Source organism: Talpa europaea (genome assembly GCF_964194135.1).
Source record: "Talpa europaea genome assembly, chromosome: 9".
Classification (NCBI taxonomy): domain Eukaryota; kingdom Metazoa; phylum Chordata; class Mammalia; order Eulipotyphla; family Talpidae; genus Talpa; species Talpa europaea.
The window spans coordinates 46,908,804-46,926,847 of NC_140076.1; the positions used below are offsets into that span (position 1 = coordinate 46,908,804).

General features: G+C 31.3%; 1 protein-coding gene across 1 annotated transcript in view; it reads left to right on the forward strand.

Moving 5' to 3' along the window:
• ADGRL4 (adhesion G protein-coupled receptor L4) overlaps positions 1-18,044 on the forward strand; it is a gene marked incomplete at its 5' end in the record, with an annotated part of 81,638 nt that overhangs the window by 49,262 nt on the left and 14,332 nt on the right. Inside the window, 9 exons of the mRNA XM_084241771.1 lie at positions 336-406; positions 1,219-1,395; positions 1,506-1,689; positions 2,832-2,948; positions 7,222-7,427; positions 8,597-8,770; positions 10,285-10,488; positions 12,305-12,525; positions 12,650-12,716. Of these exons, the coding sequence (XP_084097897.1) occupies positions 336-406; positions 1,219-1,395; positions 1,506-1,689; positions 2,832-2,948; positions 7,222-7,427; positions 8,597-8,770; positions 10,285-10,488; positions 12,305-12,525; positions 12,650-12,716 (1,421 nt within the window). The remainder of the gene's footprint in view (positions 1-335; positions 407-1,218; positions 1,396-1,505; positions 1,690-2,831; positions 2,949-7,221; positions 7,428-8,596; positions 8,771-10,284; positions 10,489-12,304; positions 12,526-12,649; positions 12,717-18,044) is intronic.

Genomic DNA, 18,044 nt, shown 5'->3' on the forward strand with positions numbered 1-18,044 from the left:
AGAATCTATAGCCAACCCTTAACTAAACAGCTTTAAAATAGCTTTAAGGATTCTGATAATGCAAACTCAGCATTGTCAGTCTTCTGTCTCCTGGGAAGTAACTACAATCTTCTGTCTTCCACAAAATATTGTGTATTTTAGTGGGTAAAATAAAAGCATTTTTATTATGAATAAAATTTAAAAATAATAGTTTAAATAAATGTTAACAAGAAAAATGAAAATTGTTAAGAATTTTTTTAATGTTTAAATAAATGAGAAAAAAAATCTCTGGAACCAACACAATCATCTCAGGAAACAATATTTTTTAAAGAATATTATTATTTTCTTTTTTACAGAAAATGTGAATCCAGACTGCCTTTTAGATAGTGCATGTATCACTGCAACAATTCACAAAACTTTTAAAAAAGTAAGTAGATTAGTTAAATTGCATGTTTTAAAATACTGGCATTTTAGTTTCAGTTAAAACGCTTCCACTGTCACATTTAAGAAAAATAACAGTCAATCTTTGTATAGAGTTGAAATTATCTACAAGTAGAGATCTAAGTATTAGGTTTGAGTCACAAATAGGATTAGTTTGAAATCCCCAAAGTATTAAGGATGATTTTTATGTATTTATCTCATCTTACATTTTTACTATTTGGTATACTTACATATTTATTTCAACAAAAGAAGTTCAAAAATAAAATAATAAAAACAAACTTTGACTCCAGGACCACCCCAATGTTCTAAGTAGACATAGACATGAACACAATTGATTTTTTACTTCAAAGTGAATATTTCAAATAATAAATAAAGTAGGACACTTATTTGAATGTGATTGAAAGTATGAATCTCAACATGAGTAGCTATTAGTGAAAGTAAAATTACATTTTATCTCATTATATAAAGAATTTTCTCTGGCTCATTAAAATCTAATTCAAATTGCTAAGTTATAATTTATTTTAATTTTTGAAAGTTAATTTTTAAAAACATCAGTTTAAACATGTTCTATTTCTTTTATGAAATAACTCCTAAGTTTTTGAAGTTATTTGCTAAACATTTATAAATAATCTCAGATTTAAGTGCTGCATACTTTGGTTGAGGTTTAGTTGGTTACGTTACAGATGTATAGGGCAAGAAAACCAAATCCACAATAAATTTGACATACAGACTTTATTCCTGAAAAGATCCTATCGTACTCTAAGCTGGTTTCTTTTTTCTGCACTCATTTGTGTTCAGCTTAGAAGCATAGAACCTGTGGCTTTGCTACAAGAAGTCTATAAAAATTCTGTGAAAGATCTTTCACCAATGGATATAATTACATATACAGAAATATTAACTGAATCATCCCCATTACTGGGTTGCATGAATAGCACTAACTCAGCCAAGGACACTCTTTCCAATTCAACACTTACTGTAAGTATGTTGAACTTTAACTACTAATTTAATTTAAATTTAAATTTTTCCTTATATTAACAATTCATGTATTATTCTATCATCTTAAAAGACACCCTTTTTTCCAACAGGAGTTTATAAAAACTGTGAATAATATTATTCAAAAGGATACATTCATAATTTGGGACAAATTATCTACAAATCTTAGAAGAACTCATCTTACAAAACTTATGCATACTGTGGAACAAACTACCTTAAAGATATCTCAGAACTTCCAAAAGATTACTCAGTTTGATACTAACTCAAGTGATATAGGTAAGAAGTCAAGGTCAATTTTAAAGTATTAGTGTTTCCAATCAAGTCATTCTCAAAAAGGGAAGAAAGTATTTAAATGCTGTTGATTAAACTGGCAGTTTATTAATGTAGAAATGAATGGTGAATAATATTAATGAAATACAAGAAAAAAGATTGGGTATATAAGAATTGCTACCTTTTTACCATCTCTACCTTTCCTATTCCTGAAATCCTTAGCATTTATGCTCAAAGTATATTTCTCTCTTGTCATTTTGACTCAGTCATCTCATAACTTGTTAGAATGCAAATTGACCAGTGATAGCTACGATGGATTTTGTGGATATAGTATATTTAAGTTTCACTTTGGAATCCTTTGCTTTTTGATAATATGAAGCTATCAGCGTAGTAAATTAGAATGTTTCCTGCTTCATACAATCACACTTAAAACATTCAAAATCTTGGATCAAGTTGAGGATACCTATAAAATTGCTCTGAAAAGCGAGATACATTTTCTGAAATAATCATTGCATACATATATATTTTTTCCCTGTGTGACATCCTTTTATGCAACAGTAGATATTCAAAAATTATTAGTTCATATGGATTCACCTCTTACTCAAAATTAAAGTATCAAAACTTGTGACTAATATTTGGGAGCCTTACATTTCCATGATGTTCCTGTATGATAAAGGTCAAAATATACCAGGTATGGAAATTATCACTCAAGAATTTAATTCAGTGACTCTCTATATAGTATGCTAAACTGTAGATACTATCCTCTAAGATATTGTAGTAGCTTGTCTTTGATTTAGTTATTATGATTTATGGATCCCTTGCATACATACATATTTTGTCTTTTACTTGATTCAATAAAGATTAAATTAACTTTGTGTGCAATAGTGAAAAATTTAAAAAAACAGCGAAAAGAGTAAAACTTTATCAGATTTAAGGTAGAAATGTATCTCTTTAGAAAAATTTATATATTTAAAGTAAATTTTAAGATATAAATTATAATGTTCAAACATGTCCAGAATATATTCATTTTGAATACATCCTTCGAAATAACAAGTTAAAATACAGTAATGGTGAATGAAATTGTCTCTGATAAACAAATTGACTGAACTAATTTCAGAGAATTTATAATTTTCATTACTTTGTTTCAGCCCTCAAAGCTTTCTTTTTTGATTCATATCACATGAAACATATTCATCCTCATATGAATATAGAGGGAGATTATGTAAAGATATTTCCAAAGAAAAAAACTGCATATGATTCAAATGGTAAGACTTTGACAATCTTGTATGCAACGTGTCGGTGATTTGCAATAAGTAGTGATCCTGCATTTGATTATCATATATATAAATATATACATGTATGTATACCTACATGCATAGAATATGTGTGGTTTTCTATAGAAAAAATATTTGATATTTGTATACAGAATTTCTATATTTTTACTTGAAATTTTCATTCTGATAGAAATGTATGGGGATAACTTTTTATAAATTTATGATTGTTGAGCTAAAGTTGGTTTACATTGTTGCCTCTTAGGGACCTTCACAGGTATTACATTGGCTATGTATATTGCTTGGGACAGCATGGCCATTTTTAACAATGTCTTCCAATCCATAAGCAAGGAGATCTTTGCATTTCCTCATGTCTTCTATTTCTTTTAACAATGTCTATAGTTTGCATTGTATATTCACATCTTTTGTTAAGTTTACTTCTTGGTATTTGATTATTCGTTTTGAACTTGTGAATGGATTTGTTTTCTGGATTTCTTTCACTTCTAATTTGTTGCTTGCATACAGTACCCATACACTTTAAATTGATTTATTATTAATTTAGGTTTTTAGTGGAATCTTTTGCAGTCATTCATCTGCACATACTGATAGGTTTACTTCTTCTTTACCAATTTGTAGTCCTTTTGTATCTTTTTTTTTTTTTTTGCCTCATTGCTCTAGCTTGGACTTTTAATATAGAATTCAGGGAGTTAACAAAGAAATCAAGCCTGACAAGCTTTTCCTTTCACTTAACCTGATATGAGCAAGCACCTACTCTCTTAATTTTATCATTTATCTGCTCTATTAGAAAGCAATCAGCTGAGAGTGAAATTTACTTTAAGTTTTGTTGTTGCCATGTAGGTCAAAATATATTACATAAGGAAAACATGAATTTTAATATTTTATCAAAGAATATGTAAATGTCCATAGATACAAATGAAAATATGTGTAATATACCTGTCATATATTATATATAGACATCATTTTGCAAAAGGACAAATTGTCTTTATTGTTAAAAAAATATGTTGTGCATTCATTTTCAGAAAACCTCTTAAAAACTTTTTAATCTTTTTTCTTACTTATCAGTGTTATACTATCCATTCTTTTATGCAGCTGTAAGAAACAGATGGCTACAAAACAAAGCAAAAATAACTAAGCCATACTTCCACTGAACCCATAGCTCTTACCCTATTATATCACATTCTAATTAACCAAGCACACATATAATATTTAGGAGTAAGGCCAAAGAATGTGTTAAACTGTTGCAGACAATTTTAGTAGTGTTTAGAGGTTAGGAATAAAAACATTGAAAATATCTATCATGGTGACAGATGATCAAATTAATATCTCTAAGAGAACTTGTCTGAGTGTATGGTAGGTTTGTTATATTTAATAATCATGCATGCAAACTCTGACATTTGAAAGGGACAGTAATATAAGCTCTTGAGAAAGTACAGAGAAAATTTGTTTTCTTCAAGGTTGTCCTGTAAAAATAAGGACAAGTCTAAAAACAAACTAGTCAAACCCACTTAGTAGCTACAGGTAATTTTCATTTATTAATAAAATCCATAAGTATAATGTGTCAATTAGTTAAAACCTGCATAATGTCATTAATAGGAAAATAAAGAAGGTATATGAAGGCACAAATACGAGTATTAGAAAATAAGGGAGGGTTAAAAAGGAGAATAAGATTCAATTCTTTGAACTGTAGTTTTAACATAAAAGATAATATATTTCTGTTATTTATCTTTAAATTACTTATGAAATTGGGGTAATATTTTAGATAACAAAGAAGAGCAGACTGGGACACCCTATTAAGCGGGTGTGCTTTTAGTTATTATTAAATAAAAATAACAATAAAACAGTTTGGGAACAATGATTCTCTTAGGTGTTCATTGCAGTCTACATGGAAAAATTTGATCATGCAATTAAACATCAGTAAAAACCATAATTCCTCCCAATTCAACAGTTTACCAATAGCTTGAAGTGCTATGATTGGGCAGCTATAATAAAATAGTTTATTATTAATGTCATTCAAAAGAACAGAAGTAAAAAAAATAGGCATAAAGAAGAAAAACCACTAAAAGGGAATCTATTAACAAATGCATATAAATAATAATTCTTAAATAAAACCTTGAAAACTTAACACCATAATTTACACTATTTAAATACATGTTTTAGACATTGTATTGAAAGGTATGTTAGATATATTTTGTCCTTAGAAAAGATATGGTAATTTTAAAAGTTATAAAAGATTTCATAGGGCAAAAAAGACTGTAATAAACATTGTAAAGAAAAAAAAACAAGGAAGTATGGATGATTGTTAAGTAAGAAATAACCTATTTTATTAAGTGATTACAAATTTTTAGTCCCTACAGTTGAATGAACCCCTACTTTACTCAAAGGAGATATAAGTCTGATAAGAGAATTAAAAGATAGATCATGATTAGAATTAGTGAGAAGTCAAAGGAATTAAAGAAGATTAGAAAATTATGAGAATGCATAAATATTAACACAGTATTCATGAAGGTTGTAAAAAGAGATGATTTTATCTGTCAAGAATCATCTTTTACCCAACGTCAAACTTCAAAGTTGAATAAGCATTTCCCTTTACAAAGAATGGTGGAGAACAGATTTCTAAAATCCATCTTATCTTTTTTGGTGCTTCATTTGACTTAGAACCATCACCTATTGCAATCTCTGAGAATCACTGTTGCATGAACTGGTTCATCTGGACTAGGTCAAGTTCATCTAAAATGTTTCCATGTCTTGCTTCAAGCCCTGATCAGTCCAAAGCAGAGTTGTAATCTCTTGGAGACATCATAATTTCTCTAGCCCAATGATGATGCACTAAAATAATTTCATTTTTTGATATAAATTTTCTAAGTTGGAAGTTAAGAAAAATACTTTACATAATGTATCTTGCTTTCAGAGAGGATCATAACAATGCCTCTTACAGTGCCTTTTTAAATTGAAATAGAAAAAGTCAGTAGCTCACATAACTTTATCCAAAGAATAGTATTTATTAGTGTGATATTGCAGTGTGGAAGGTTCTCATTCTGCATCATAATCCTTTGATTTTTGAATGATATTATCAACAATTGTGATTAATTTATGTTTTTCAAATTATTTGTTGGTGTCACAAATTTGAGGGGGAAAATGAATGTGATAGAATGCTTCCTAAATTGTCGCAGAAAGCTAAAGTAAGCATGTTTCTAGTTAATAAGTATAACATTAATGACACTAATATAGCATCTTGAATTTTACAGAGGACTCACATATTGTTTAATTTAATCCTTACCTTATTCTAGTAAGTAGCTAGATTGTTACTACCATCATTTTATAAGTGAGAAAGGTAAAATCTGAAATAGTTAATTACTTTGACCATGATCATTTAGATAGAAGCAGTAACAAATCCAGAACTTCTGATTTCAAGATTAAATTCTGAACTTAAAGTGTTTAATTTAGTGTCTGTAATTCTGTACAACAAATTGACAATGAATATGAACTAAGTTATAGCTGAATGTTAAAAGATCTAGATGTTGAGTTGTTGACACACTCAATCTCAGTGATAATTAACTGCTGCAAAAAACTAGGCCATTGAGACCATTAACATAGGTGCAGTGTCCAGTATAAAGGAAAAGTATTCACATGATAGTCCATACTGAGCAGGCTACATTTTAGTATTGGTTTATATACTGACACACTACATTTGGGGAATATCAGGATGTGTGGATAAATTGCTGTCTCAGGATATAATAAATTCTCTATCCTGAATCTGCATAACCATATGTCATTAACATTAAATAGGAAACACTTCAGGGGGCTTGATGTTGAACTCAGTGGTATCTCACAACTCAATCAAATCTAAACTTTCTTAATACTGTAAGTCTGTGATAATTCCATCCCAACATCTTTCTAATTTATGTATTTGTATAATGAAGTACTAACTCAAAAGGTTATCTTTTACATGAATACACTTCACACCTTGGTTCTTAATCAAGACATAAATAAATTTATCTAAGACTATTTTTGTCCTAAATATAGTTTATGTAAAGAGGATACTGAAACAAAATCATCAGTTTCAGTATCTGAGAATTTGTCTCAATATGACTAATGGTGTATGCATAAATTTATTAAAACCGACATTGCAGTACCTGGGCATTTATATGACTCCCTTATATTATAAATTGTCTATTCAATTTTTATGTTTAAGAGTTTTAGTATATTTTTACAAGAAGTTCACTAAATATACTTATTTGATTGATAGGCAATGTTGCAGTTGCATTTTTATATTATAAGAATATTGGCCCCTTGTTCTCATCATCTGACAAATTCTTATTGGAACCACAAAGTTATGACAATTCTGGAGAGGAAGGAAAAGTCATCTCTTCAATAATTTCAGTATCAATTAGCTCAAATCCACCCACATTCTATGAACTTGAAAAAATAACATTTACATTAAGCCACACCAAGGTAAGTTGTTTTTCCAGTGACTCTTGGTTCTGATTGTGAAACATTCAGAGAGGTGGGCATTTTTGTTATGTGTCATTTATTTATGAGTTCTTTAGTTTAAAAATACACATTGAAAATTAAAATTAAAAATTAAAGTGGCTTCGGGGCCTTCCCGGTGGTGCAGCGGTTGAGCGCTGGGTTGCGAAGCTGCCCGCAGCCTCTGCAGCGCCGGTTTGATCCTCATCTGCTCCCAGGCCACCGGAGGAGGGTCCCACATGGCGCGCAGACCTCTTCTGCCGCCCGCTGCTCCCCTCAGCAGTGTGCTTCGGTCCTTCTGCCTGCTGTGCTCCCCGCTCTGGCTCTGGTGAATTCTCTCACCCTCCCGCACTTCTGACTGTACCCAGTGCTTATATAAACAAACAAACAAACAAACAAATAAATAAACAAACAAACAAACAAACAAACAAACAAATAAATAAATAAATAAAAACTTATAAAAAAATTAAAGTGGCTTCAACTATTTTTTATGTAAAATATCCTTGTTTTTTCCAGTGCTCTTTAAACTTTCTAATAAATACCAAAGAATTTCACATAAGTGATTCTTTGAAATTAACTGTGTGTTAGTTTTACTTTTAAGTACATTGCTCACTTTAGAAGTCTCCAACCTTCAAGGAATGTATTTTCTCCTTCCCTTGTGTTTTTTCTTATTTATCTTTGTTAGAAGATAGGATCAGTGATGCAAATGCTTTTTTCTGTTTCGCTCAGTGGTGTTGTTCAGCATCTGGATTAATGACTAATTTCTAGTGTAGACTCAGTAAACATTTATTGTCTAAAGATAACATGATAATATATGTTATATGACATATATATGACAATAATATGACAATTATATGACAATAATATATGACATATATTATCATGTCATGCACTGTTCTAATTGACAGACAAAACCTTATTTGATAATAAATAATTCTTATAGCAATTTAGTGAGAAAGGATTGAAAAATACAGAATTGTTGCAATAGAAAGTTCGGTCCTACCTAGCAGCAATCTTCATTTATTAGCATTTCATGCCTTACTCTTTAGGCAGGATTTTAATGAATGATATGCAAAATAGTATTTTGAATACAAAAAAGCATTACTGCATATTATTTTCCCTCTTTTTCATCCATAAAAATGTCTCTTTTTTAGACCACAGATAAGAATCGGAGTCAATGTGCATTTTGGAGCTACTCTCTTGACATCATGAATGGTAGTTGGTCTTCAGATGGCTGTGAGCTGACATATTCCAACGAGACCCACACCTCATGCAGCTGTGACCACCTGACACATTTTGCAATTTTGATGTCCCCCAGTCCTTCCATTGTAAGACAATTCTTCACTTAATATTTTTAAGTCTAGATTTGTTTTTTCTTTTTTTCATGTCATTCAGGGAATCATTTTTTTTTAAAGAATTATTTTATTTATTTATGCATGCAAGAGCTGGGATCTATGCCAGAGGTGCTGGGTGTTGAAGGATGAGAGGATTCACCAGAGACAAAGTGGGGAGTAGAACAAGCAGATCTACTTAAATACACTGCTGAGGGGAGCAGCAGGGGAGACAGGAGAGGTCGGCTGTGCCAAGTGGGTCAGCTCCCGGGGGCTGGGGATCAAACTCGATGCTGCAGCCGCTGCAGAGAGCTTCATAGTGCTGAAACGTGACCCTTTCTGCCACCAAGGAGACCCAGGGAATTATTTTTATGTTTTCCTTGTTTGTTCAGTAACACAATTAATTAATAAAAGTCTATTGTGTTTGTTCTTGATTTCCCATCTGTGTCCTGTGACATATGTAGTCAGAATTTTAGGTTATTTTCAGCATAGGACTCATCTAGTCTAATATATAGTAGACTGTTTAAGTTCATTGACTTAATTTTTAATGCTGCTTTAAAAGGCCACTTATCCTATTTTCATGTAACATGAACTTACAATGAAAATTTAGTTAAAAATATTTGGTAGCTGATCAGTAAGTATTAATACATTGATATTACAATTGATATTACAATGTATTAATAAACATGATGTCATGTTTAAATAGAATAGAATGCCTCAAGATATTTAAAAACAAAACTCTCTAAAGTGAATAGTTTCATAATAGGTATATTATATCAATAATTTCTTGCTTTTTCTGTTATGAAATTTCTTACTTTGTATCTTCACATCTTAATCTTCATTTGATTCCAAGTTTTTTCCCACCTGTATTTACAGTGTATCAAGTGTATTTAGTGGTCAAATAAATCTGTCTACTCATAATATCAGTCATAAAGTTTTTTTCTGAATGTTAAATAAGCAAAAGCTTGTAATCTGCATATTCTGTATATTAAAAATAACTTCTTCTGGTTAAAATAACACCAGTCTTTCCAATTTCAAAGTCTCTCAACTATACTGTATCAGTGTTTTATGTATAATATATATATATATATGTATCCAGCATTTCTAATACCTGTTTAATATGTTTTAGATGAATTGCTGCACAGAAATGAGATTTGTTCTGATCACTGACAAATCTGTTTTAATTAACCATATTCACATTATAATAATGAATTGCCTTTCTAATATGATGAAACTGATGATGATAACATTGTTAAACCATATATTAATACATATTATGCCTTGAATAAATCACTGGTTACATAACTGTTACATGATTTATATCAGATTTCTCTGAATATTGAGCATTTTTGAAAGTACTATATTTTCTTATCTTAATGCATATTTGTATTTTTATATTTCATGAACCTTTTGATTAATGTTTCACCAAAAAGGAAGTTTATTATATGTTGTGGTTTTTTGAAAAGTTACCAAGTTATTCTCTTAACAGCTTTATTATCATTTTCCCTTAGGGTGTTAAAGACTATAATATTCTTACAAGGATCACTCAACTAGGAATAATTATTTCACTGATTTGCCTTGCCATATGCATTTTCACTTTCTGGTTCTTCAGTGAAATTCAAAGCACCAGGACAACAATTCACAAAAATCTCTGCTGTAGCCTATTCCTGGCTGAACTTGTTTTTCTTGTTGGGATCAATACAAGTACTAACAAGGTATGCAGATCCCCCTACTCACTATGTTCAATTTCTGAATTTCTGTTTTCCCAAACATATGTGTCACAGAAACATGAATTATAATTGAAAGCTTAATGGGAGAGACATGTAATATGCATTGTTGTTAAGCTGTCCTTTCTAATTTTTTAAAAAATTTATTTACTTATACATTGGGGTCCAGTCCAGAGATCTGGGGATGAGAGGATTCACCAAAGACAGAGTGGGAATGGAACAGGCAGACTGGCTGAAATACACTGCTGAGGGGAGCAGTGGGCAAGGCAGAAGAGGTCTGCCATGCCATGGGCGTAGCTCCCTGGACATCCGGGAATTGAACTCATGCTGCAGTGGCTATGCATAGCTTCACAGTGCTGTGTTTAACCCTTTGTGCCACCAGGGAGGCCCTGGCCTTTCTAAATTTGATGATGCTAACATATAGAAACACCCTGCTTATCAATTTCATTGATTAATCTTTCGCATCATGATGCATTATTGAGACACATGTTATTGGCTAGAACAGTGCAAGGGAACATGCATACAAGAATGGTTTTCCTGATACAGCAGCTGGAACTCTAAGTCAATTGCTCTCCTATCAGTTGGAAATTAGAGAAGTGCATTTCACCAGCACAAAATATGAAATTGCCTCCATATTTCCATTCCTATTAGAAATCTTTCTAGGACAGAAACTGTCTGTAGCTTTTCAAGGTTTTTTCCTGAGAAAAGTGCCACAAAGCATCTATTCTAAACAGTATACATTAGACCATGAACTGCATGCCTGTTTTTTTAATTTTGCAGTGGTATTAACAAGCTTCAATTTTATCTATCCCTCAGTAGCCTTCAGTGCCTATTTCTGTCAACTTTATCCCCACCATCACCATCACCTTAAAACAATTCTTTATAGTTTTTATCAATTCACTCTGTCACCTATCAAGTTCTTCTCATTTTCAAGTCATATTTCAGGTCTCACATCCTCACTAAAGTGGTTCCCAAATTTCACCTGCGACCTATCTATCCTCCAACCTTATTTTGTACTCTCCAATATATATTTAGAATGTAATCTCATTAAGTTTAAATTATGTTTTAATAAGTATAATAAGTATGTGTTTATTATGCTACCTCTCCAGTAATAGATAGCATTAGTTGATTACAGAAGAGTGTAACAATTGTTTTTCTGTTGTCTTTAATGTCCAGCTCCAGTTCTAGGTGTGAAGGAAACATTTACAAATAATATTTAGCTGAAATCCAACTTAAGTTGAAATCCATCTTAATATTTAGCTGAAATCCATCTTAAGATAATCTTACAACAAAGTGATTCTATATTGAATATTTTTGCAAAATATATCACCATTTATCTGTTTTATAAATTTAGTGTGTCACTTAATCAAGATATTTTTATGTTTCATTTAGCATAGAATTAGCAATAATTTTCATTCTTTGAGCATGAATAAAATAAAGGAGAGGATAGGCATCTCCAAAACAAAAATCAACTCAAGTCATAACATGCTCACTTAGATATTATGCTTTACTTGTAACTAATCCGCACTTTATCACTTAATAGATATAGATGATAAGTATAAAACTCTCTGGACATGAACTTATTCTGTCACAGACTTGGTAAGTGCTTTACGTTGATGAAGCACAGTTCCTTTAAATCAACTGGAGGTGGATATATTAAAAAAAAAAAACAGACACTTGACAGGAATATTTTAATGTGGTGGAGCATTATATAAAGTCACACAATTCATAGAGAATTTTGAGAATTTATGTTATGACAATGTTGAAACAAACATACTGATGGTTTCTCTTTTTTTATTTCAAGCTCTTCTGTTCAATCATTGCCGGCCTGCTGCATTACTTCTTTTTAGCTGCTTTTGCCTGGATGTGCATTGAAGGCATTCACCTCTATCTTATTGTTGTGGGCGTCATCTACAATAAGGGATTTTTGCACAAGAATTTTTATATCTTTGGCTATCTCAGCCCGGCAGTGGTAGTTGGATTTTCAGCAGCATTGGGATATAGATATTATGGAACCACCAAAGTGTAAGTTAAAATGACCTCATAAGTATTTGAAATATAATTCTGAATATGCCTTGTATTGAAAATTTTGCTTTATTGAAGTACATACAAACATATTTACAGATTTTATCTCTAACTTACTTTTCAGATGTTGGCTTAGCACAGAAAACAACTTTATTTGGAGTTTTATAGGACCAGCATGTCTAATCATTCTTGTATGTATATTTAAATTTGTTATTAGAATTCAAGAAGTGATGATTAAATGGAAGTTAAAATTCCCAGCAACTGAGCATTGGTCTGAGGGACAAATAATTTTGAGCACTTTACAATGTATAATTTATTAACATTTTGCATGTTACATCACTAATGAGAAATATGTATGTACATTTAAAAGTCAGAGCAACTATAATTCATTCTTGGGGGAGATTTATTTCTGTTTATTTCTGCATAACATACAGAAAAACATTTTTTACTTATCAGTAGTATCTTAGCATACTTCAACATTGAGAGTGTACTCACAACTGATAATCTGGCATTTTAGATGTTTACGTTATTTAATCTTTTATGATCAGTGATCTTTGAAAATTAGACTGTCATCTTTATAGTTTTATCAGCCTTTTGTACCCTATCATCATCATGAAAGTGATTTTAAACTAAATTGCAACGTCAGAGAAAAGAACCCACTATTTCTCATGAGCAGACAAGTTATATATTGATAGTCCTATTTCAGCAAAGAAGAGGGCCTTTTAATTCTTACTGGAAGTGGTTTCAAACCTACGAATTTGGCAGGTGTTATATAAATAGAGACTTTCTATGTGTCTCAAGAGCATTTCTAAGTGCTGTAAGTTTTCAAAGCCATTCTGAATATAATAGTCTGTCAATGAATCTGGGAGGTCTGACAAGGCTCTAGAATGGAATGAATTGTCAGTGGAGAAACTGTGACAATATTTTGGACAACTTTGTACCATATGTTTTGACCATAAGTTAGCTATCTTTTTTGAATTTTTTTGTCTCTCACTTTTTCCCACGTGCTTTTTATGATTACAAGGAAGCTGCTATGTGTAGAAAGACTTGAAATGCAAAGCAGATTTCATCAAGGTTTATTTTTTTTAATGGTATGGATAAACAAGATATATTCAGAGACTAAATTTCTTAATCATCATAGAAAATTGTGTACACTTCTCACAATAAATCTAGCAATTTAAAAAGAAACATTGGCTAGGTTTTAGGTAAAATAATTTCAGAGTTAATTTATTACAATTCCAAAATAGTCAATCCGCATAATATTACTAACTGGAATCACATTCACATATTTTCTTATCTGATCTCTTATGAATATTTTGTGTGAAGACACTAGTCTCATATTCTGATTTTACTGGTTTCTTCTCTATTGGACGATCACTGATATTGTTTTGTATAAATGAAAGTTCTATGGAACAGAACTTCAGTAGTGAGCTGAAAACTATACTAAAACGGGAAAAAAATAGGAGTTTATTTGTCTGAAATAAGACAGGGAAAGTGTTCCTTGAAATTGGTTTTGACGCTCACTTATATAAGGAGAAAGATAAATTTGAATTATTTTATAGTAATGTCCACAGACTGTAGATGGACTTGTCTAAAAATAAGTCCTGCAAACTTTCCTAGAAGCCTAAATGAACAATATCATGTGCCATGATGTTTTGACCAGATAAATTAAGGAACCAATTTATCCTTGATATAGAATGATAATCATTCCATTTATAAAGGCCAGGCTAATTAAGAAATGGATGAGGCACTTCAGTTTTATTCTAATGCTAAATGATGTATATCATTTTAGTATCTTTAAAAACATAAGAAATTCCTTAAGTGATTGTGAGTTGAAGTGAATTTATTTACTCTAGTTATCCATGACTTACGGTGTTAATGCTGACATACCACAGAATATTATTTTTATGTGATACAATGTTAAGTGATACTTCCCATTGTCCCAGAATGGTATCTCATTCAAATATAAGTAAAAGAAATATTTAGCACCAAACATTTGAATAAGAGTCACTAACAGTTTGGGTCCAACATTCCCCAATGGGTCTTATAAAAAATCCAGTAAGAGGACTGGAGAAAGGATCCCACAGGATAGTAACACAGATTTTGGAGCACAAGTGGGGAGCACAGTGTTCAATAAGAGAAGTTTTTCTTTTTCCTGCCAAGTGCACTGTGTTGCACAGCATTTGAGGCCACAGTTCAACTAATTGCAATGTTATTTTCTACAGAGCAATATTTACATTGCATTCACTGCGTGACGACCCTTCGTCTGCAAAGCTACATGGCCTTCTTTTTTTGGTCATCTAGAACATAAAAGTCTTTAGTAAGTCTTTGATAATTTCCTGTGTATTTTAATTGACCCATTAATAAAGACCATGGAAATAAGTGAGGCAGGAAGAAACTACATGACTTCTCTGTGCCCTGGATTCCTCATATGTAAAACGAAGATAATGACGCCTGCCCTCTACAAGACTATAGCCATATCAAAAAGAAACACTTTAGAAAATGCACCAATCTTTTAAAATTAAAAAATGAAAATGCACAGTAACTTGGAGCATAGTTTTTGGTTCTCTTCTTTCTACCTTTTGTAGTAAAATTTAATGTAAAAATTAATACAATTTTAAAACCATGATTTGCACATTAGAAAATTGTATGCAAGGTTTGAATTTTGGCCAATAGCATGAATGTGTGTGTGTGTGTATATTTAATACAGACCCTAACTTTTTTTTAAAGTATTGGCACACAAATGTGTCAGCATTTGTTTAATTACAGCAAGATAATATTATGTTTTTATTACTTAATATAATTTGTTTAAAATTTTTAGTATACTCTTCTAGAAAAAAATTGTCTATAATAAAACAAAGTGTGAAATATAGAGAAAATCAATATAAGCTTAATAGAATACATACATTTATTTCACAAAATAAAGACAAAATATAAGTGAATCTTCAAATTAAAATAAATTTAAATTTAAATTAAATTTCTGCTGCCTGGTCTTAACTGAAAGATAAGATCATTTTCAGGCTTTCTCCGAACAAATCTGGGAAGACTTGTACTCTAAAGAAACCTCTTAGAACAGGCAATAGCTTTCATTTTTACATGGAATCCTTATTTCTTCTATATAATGAAATTCCTAGTAAGTGATATTTGCCCATTTTTATGAATGGAGCCCAGAAGCATGTGTACTTTGGGATTTTGATGTAAAATGACTTAAAGACAATGTGTAAATGAGTAGGAGCTGAATTAGTTCTGCACAGGTCCTGTTTCTGTCCATAGGTATTTTGTTTCAAAGGGATATTTAAACTTTCAGTCTCCTTTGATAACTGCTATTACTTAGGTATTTGAGCAACAATGTTTCCTGCATTGATCAAATAAAAATACTTCCTCAGGTGTTCACTCATTAATCTTAAGGATCTCTTAGAATTCTGAAGAATGAACCAGTGACCCCACTGAGTCTATCTACAAATCACTACATTTAGAATGTTTTCAGATTGTCACTCTATGAAAAGATCCCTGGCCTGCTTTTGAAAGATTGAGCTATACAATAAAAAGACTTCTAAATCTTTTTAAAGCAAGCTGCAAACTGTAGATAAATTTCCATAATTTATTTCTTTCCTCAGTATTTTTCATCTTTAATGCTGAATACTATCAACTAAAACTTGTGCCAGTGATTAGATTCTAGTACTCAAATGTAAAGAGCTTGTGAAAATCATTTAACTTTTAAGTAGAATTTAAGTTTTTCATAAACATGTTCAGTATTGAAGAATATAATGTGCTTGATTGATGCAAATACTAATTAAGCTATGTCTAAATAAGGCATTTTCTTTAAAAATGAGAGCTTCCATTTGAATTTAAATCACAACTCTTATAATTGTTTCTATATTACTACTCTTCCCCACTTCTTTTTAGATTTGGCCAGAATTCCACTCATTTTTTTGCAGTAGCCTCCTAAGTGTTCCTTCTCCAACTATAATCTCTTACTCCCCTTTCACCTGGAAAAATCTATTAAAACCTACACAAAAATGAACCTTCACATAACACTTACAAAATGGATCATATCTATGTGTGTTTATTAATTTTGATATATTCTTTTTTAAAAAGATTTATTTATTTATGCATATAAGAGCTGGGGTACAGGCCAGAAATGTGGGGGTGGGGGTGAGACAATCCACCAGAGACAGAGTGGGAAGCAGAACAGGCAGACTGACTGAAATACACTGCTGAGGGGAGCAGCGGGCAAGAAAGGAGAGGTCTGCTGCTCCATATGGGTTGCTCCCTGGCCAACCGGGGATCAAACTCATGCTGCAGAGTCTTCGGATTGCTTCATAGTGCAGTGCTTAACCCCTTGTGCCACCAGGGAGGCCCCAATTTTGATATATTCTTAATTACAGTTTTAATTACACAAATTGCCCAAAATTGAAAGAATCTTATGCAATTAGGTAAAGTTAAAAAGTGAGCCTCTCATCCCACATATATTCTCCATGACAAACTACTCTGGTTCTTAATATTTATTTTGTATCCTGCCACTTCTTTGCTACACACCACACAGTCATTTATTGCTTAATGACAGGGATACCTTTTGAGAAATGAGCAGTTAGGTGATTTTGTCATTCTGCATACATCAAAGACTAATTACAAAAACTAGGTACGCTATAGTCTACTACATATCCAAACTCTGTATAACAACCACCATTTTATATGTCATCCATAGTTGACCACATAATGATCACATAAATAATATCATCGTGTGGCGTGTAGCTATATAACTATATATATAAATTTAAGCTAAAAATTTGATTATAAATTCAAGCACATTTAATTATTACCTGCAATATAGCTTATTCATCCTTCTTTTTTAGAATATATAACTCTACCATTTTGTTAATATGATTATGCCCTAATTTATTTGACTTCTTTCTTATAGATTGACACTTAATTTTAGATAGACATTTAATTTGTTTACAATATTTTGTTATTGCAAATAGTACTGCAAAGACAATCCTTGTTCCAATTCTGTTATATATATATATATATATATATATCAGTTATACAAAATTGAAATAGAAATGCAAGTAGGAGAAAATTTTTTAAATTTGTGGCTTGCCTCCAAAACTGTTACTTTAACTAATTGTTTCCACCAACAATATATATGAGAATTAGTCCCACAAATAATTTAGGATATTTTTGCCAACTGTAGATATTGTTATCTCTTATGATAGCTAAATGGCTACAGATTTTAAATAAAATTTAAAAATGCCTCCTGATAGGATCTAGTCCAAAGGAGAGCCTGAGGTGTCCATAGTCAGAGCTAAGTTGGAATATACAAACATAAAAGAGGAGAAAGGAAGGATTATGATATACTAGGATTATTAATAGGGGTACAATTGACAATTTGGGACAAATGTTTGTTGTAGGGTCTGTCCTGTGATTTATAGGGAGTTTAGCAACATGTCTGCTATCTACCCTCCAGGCCGCCCACCACCACCTAGATGTGAAATAAGATGTAGCAAAAATATATATAT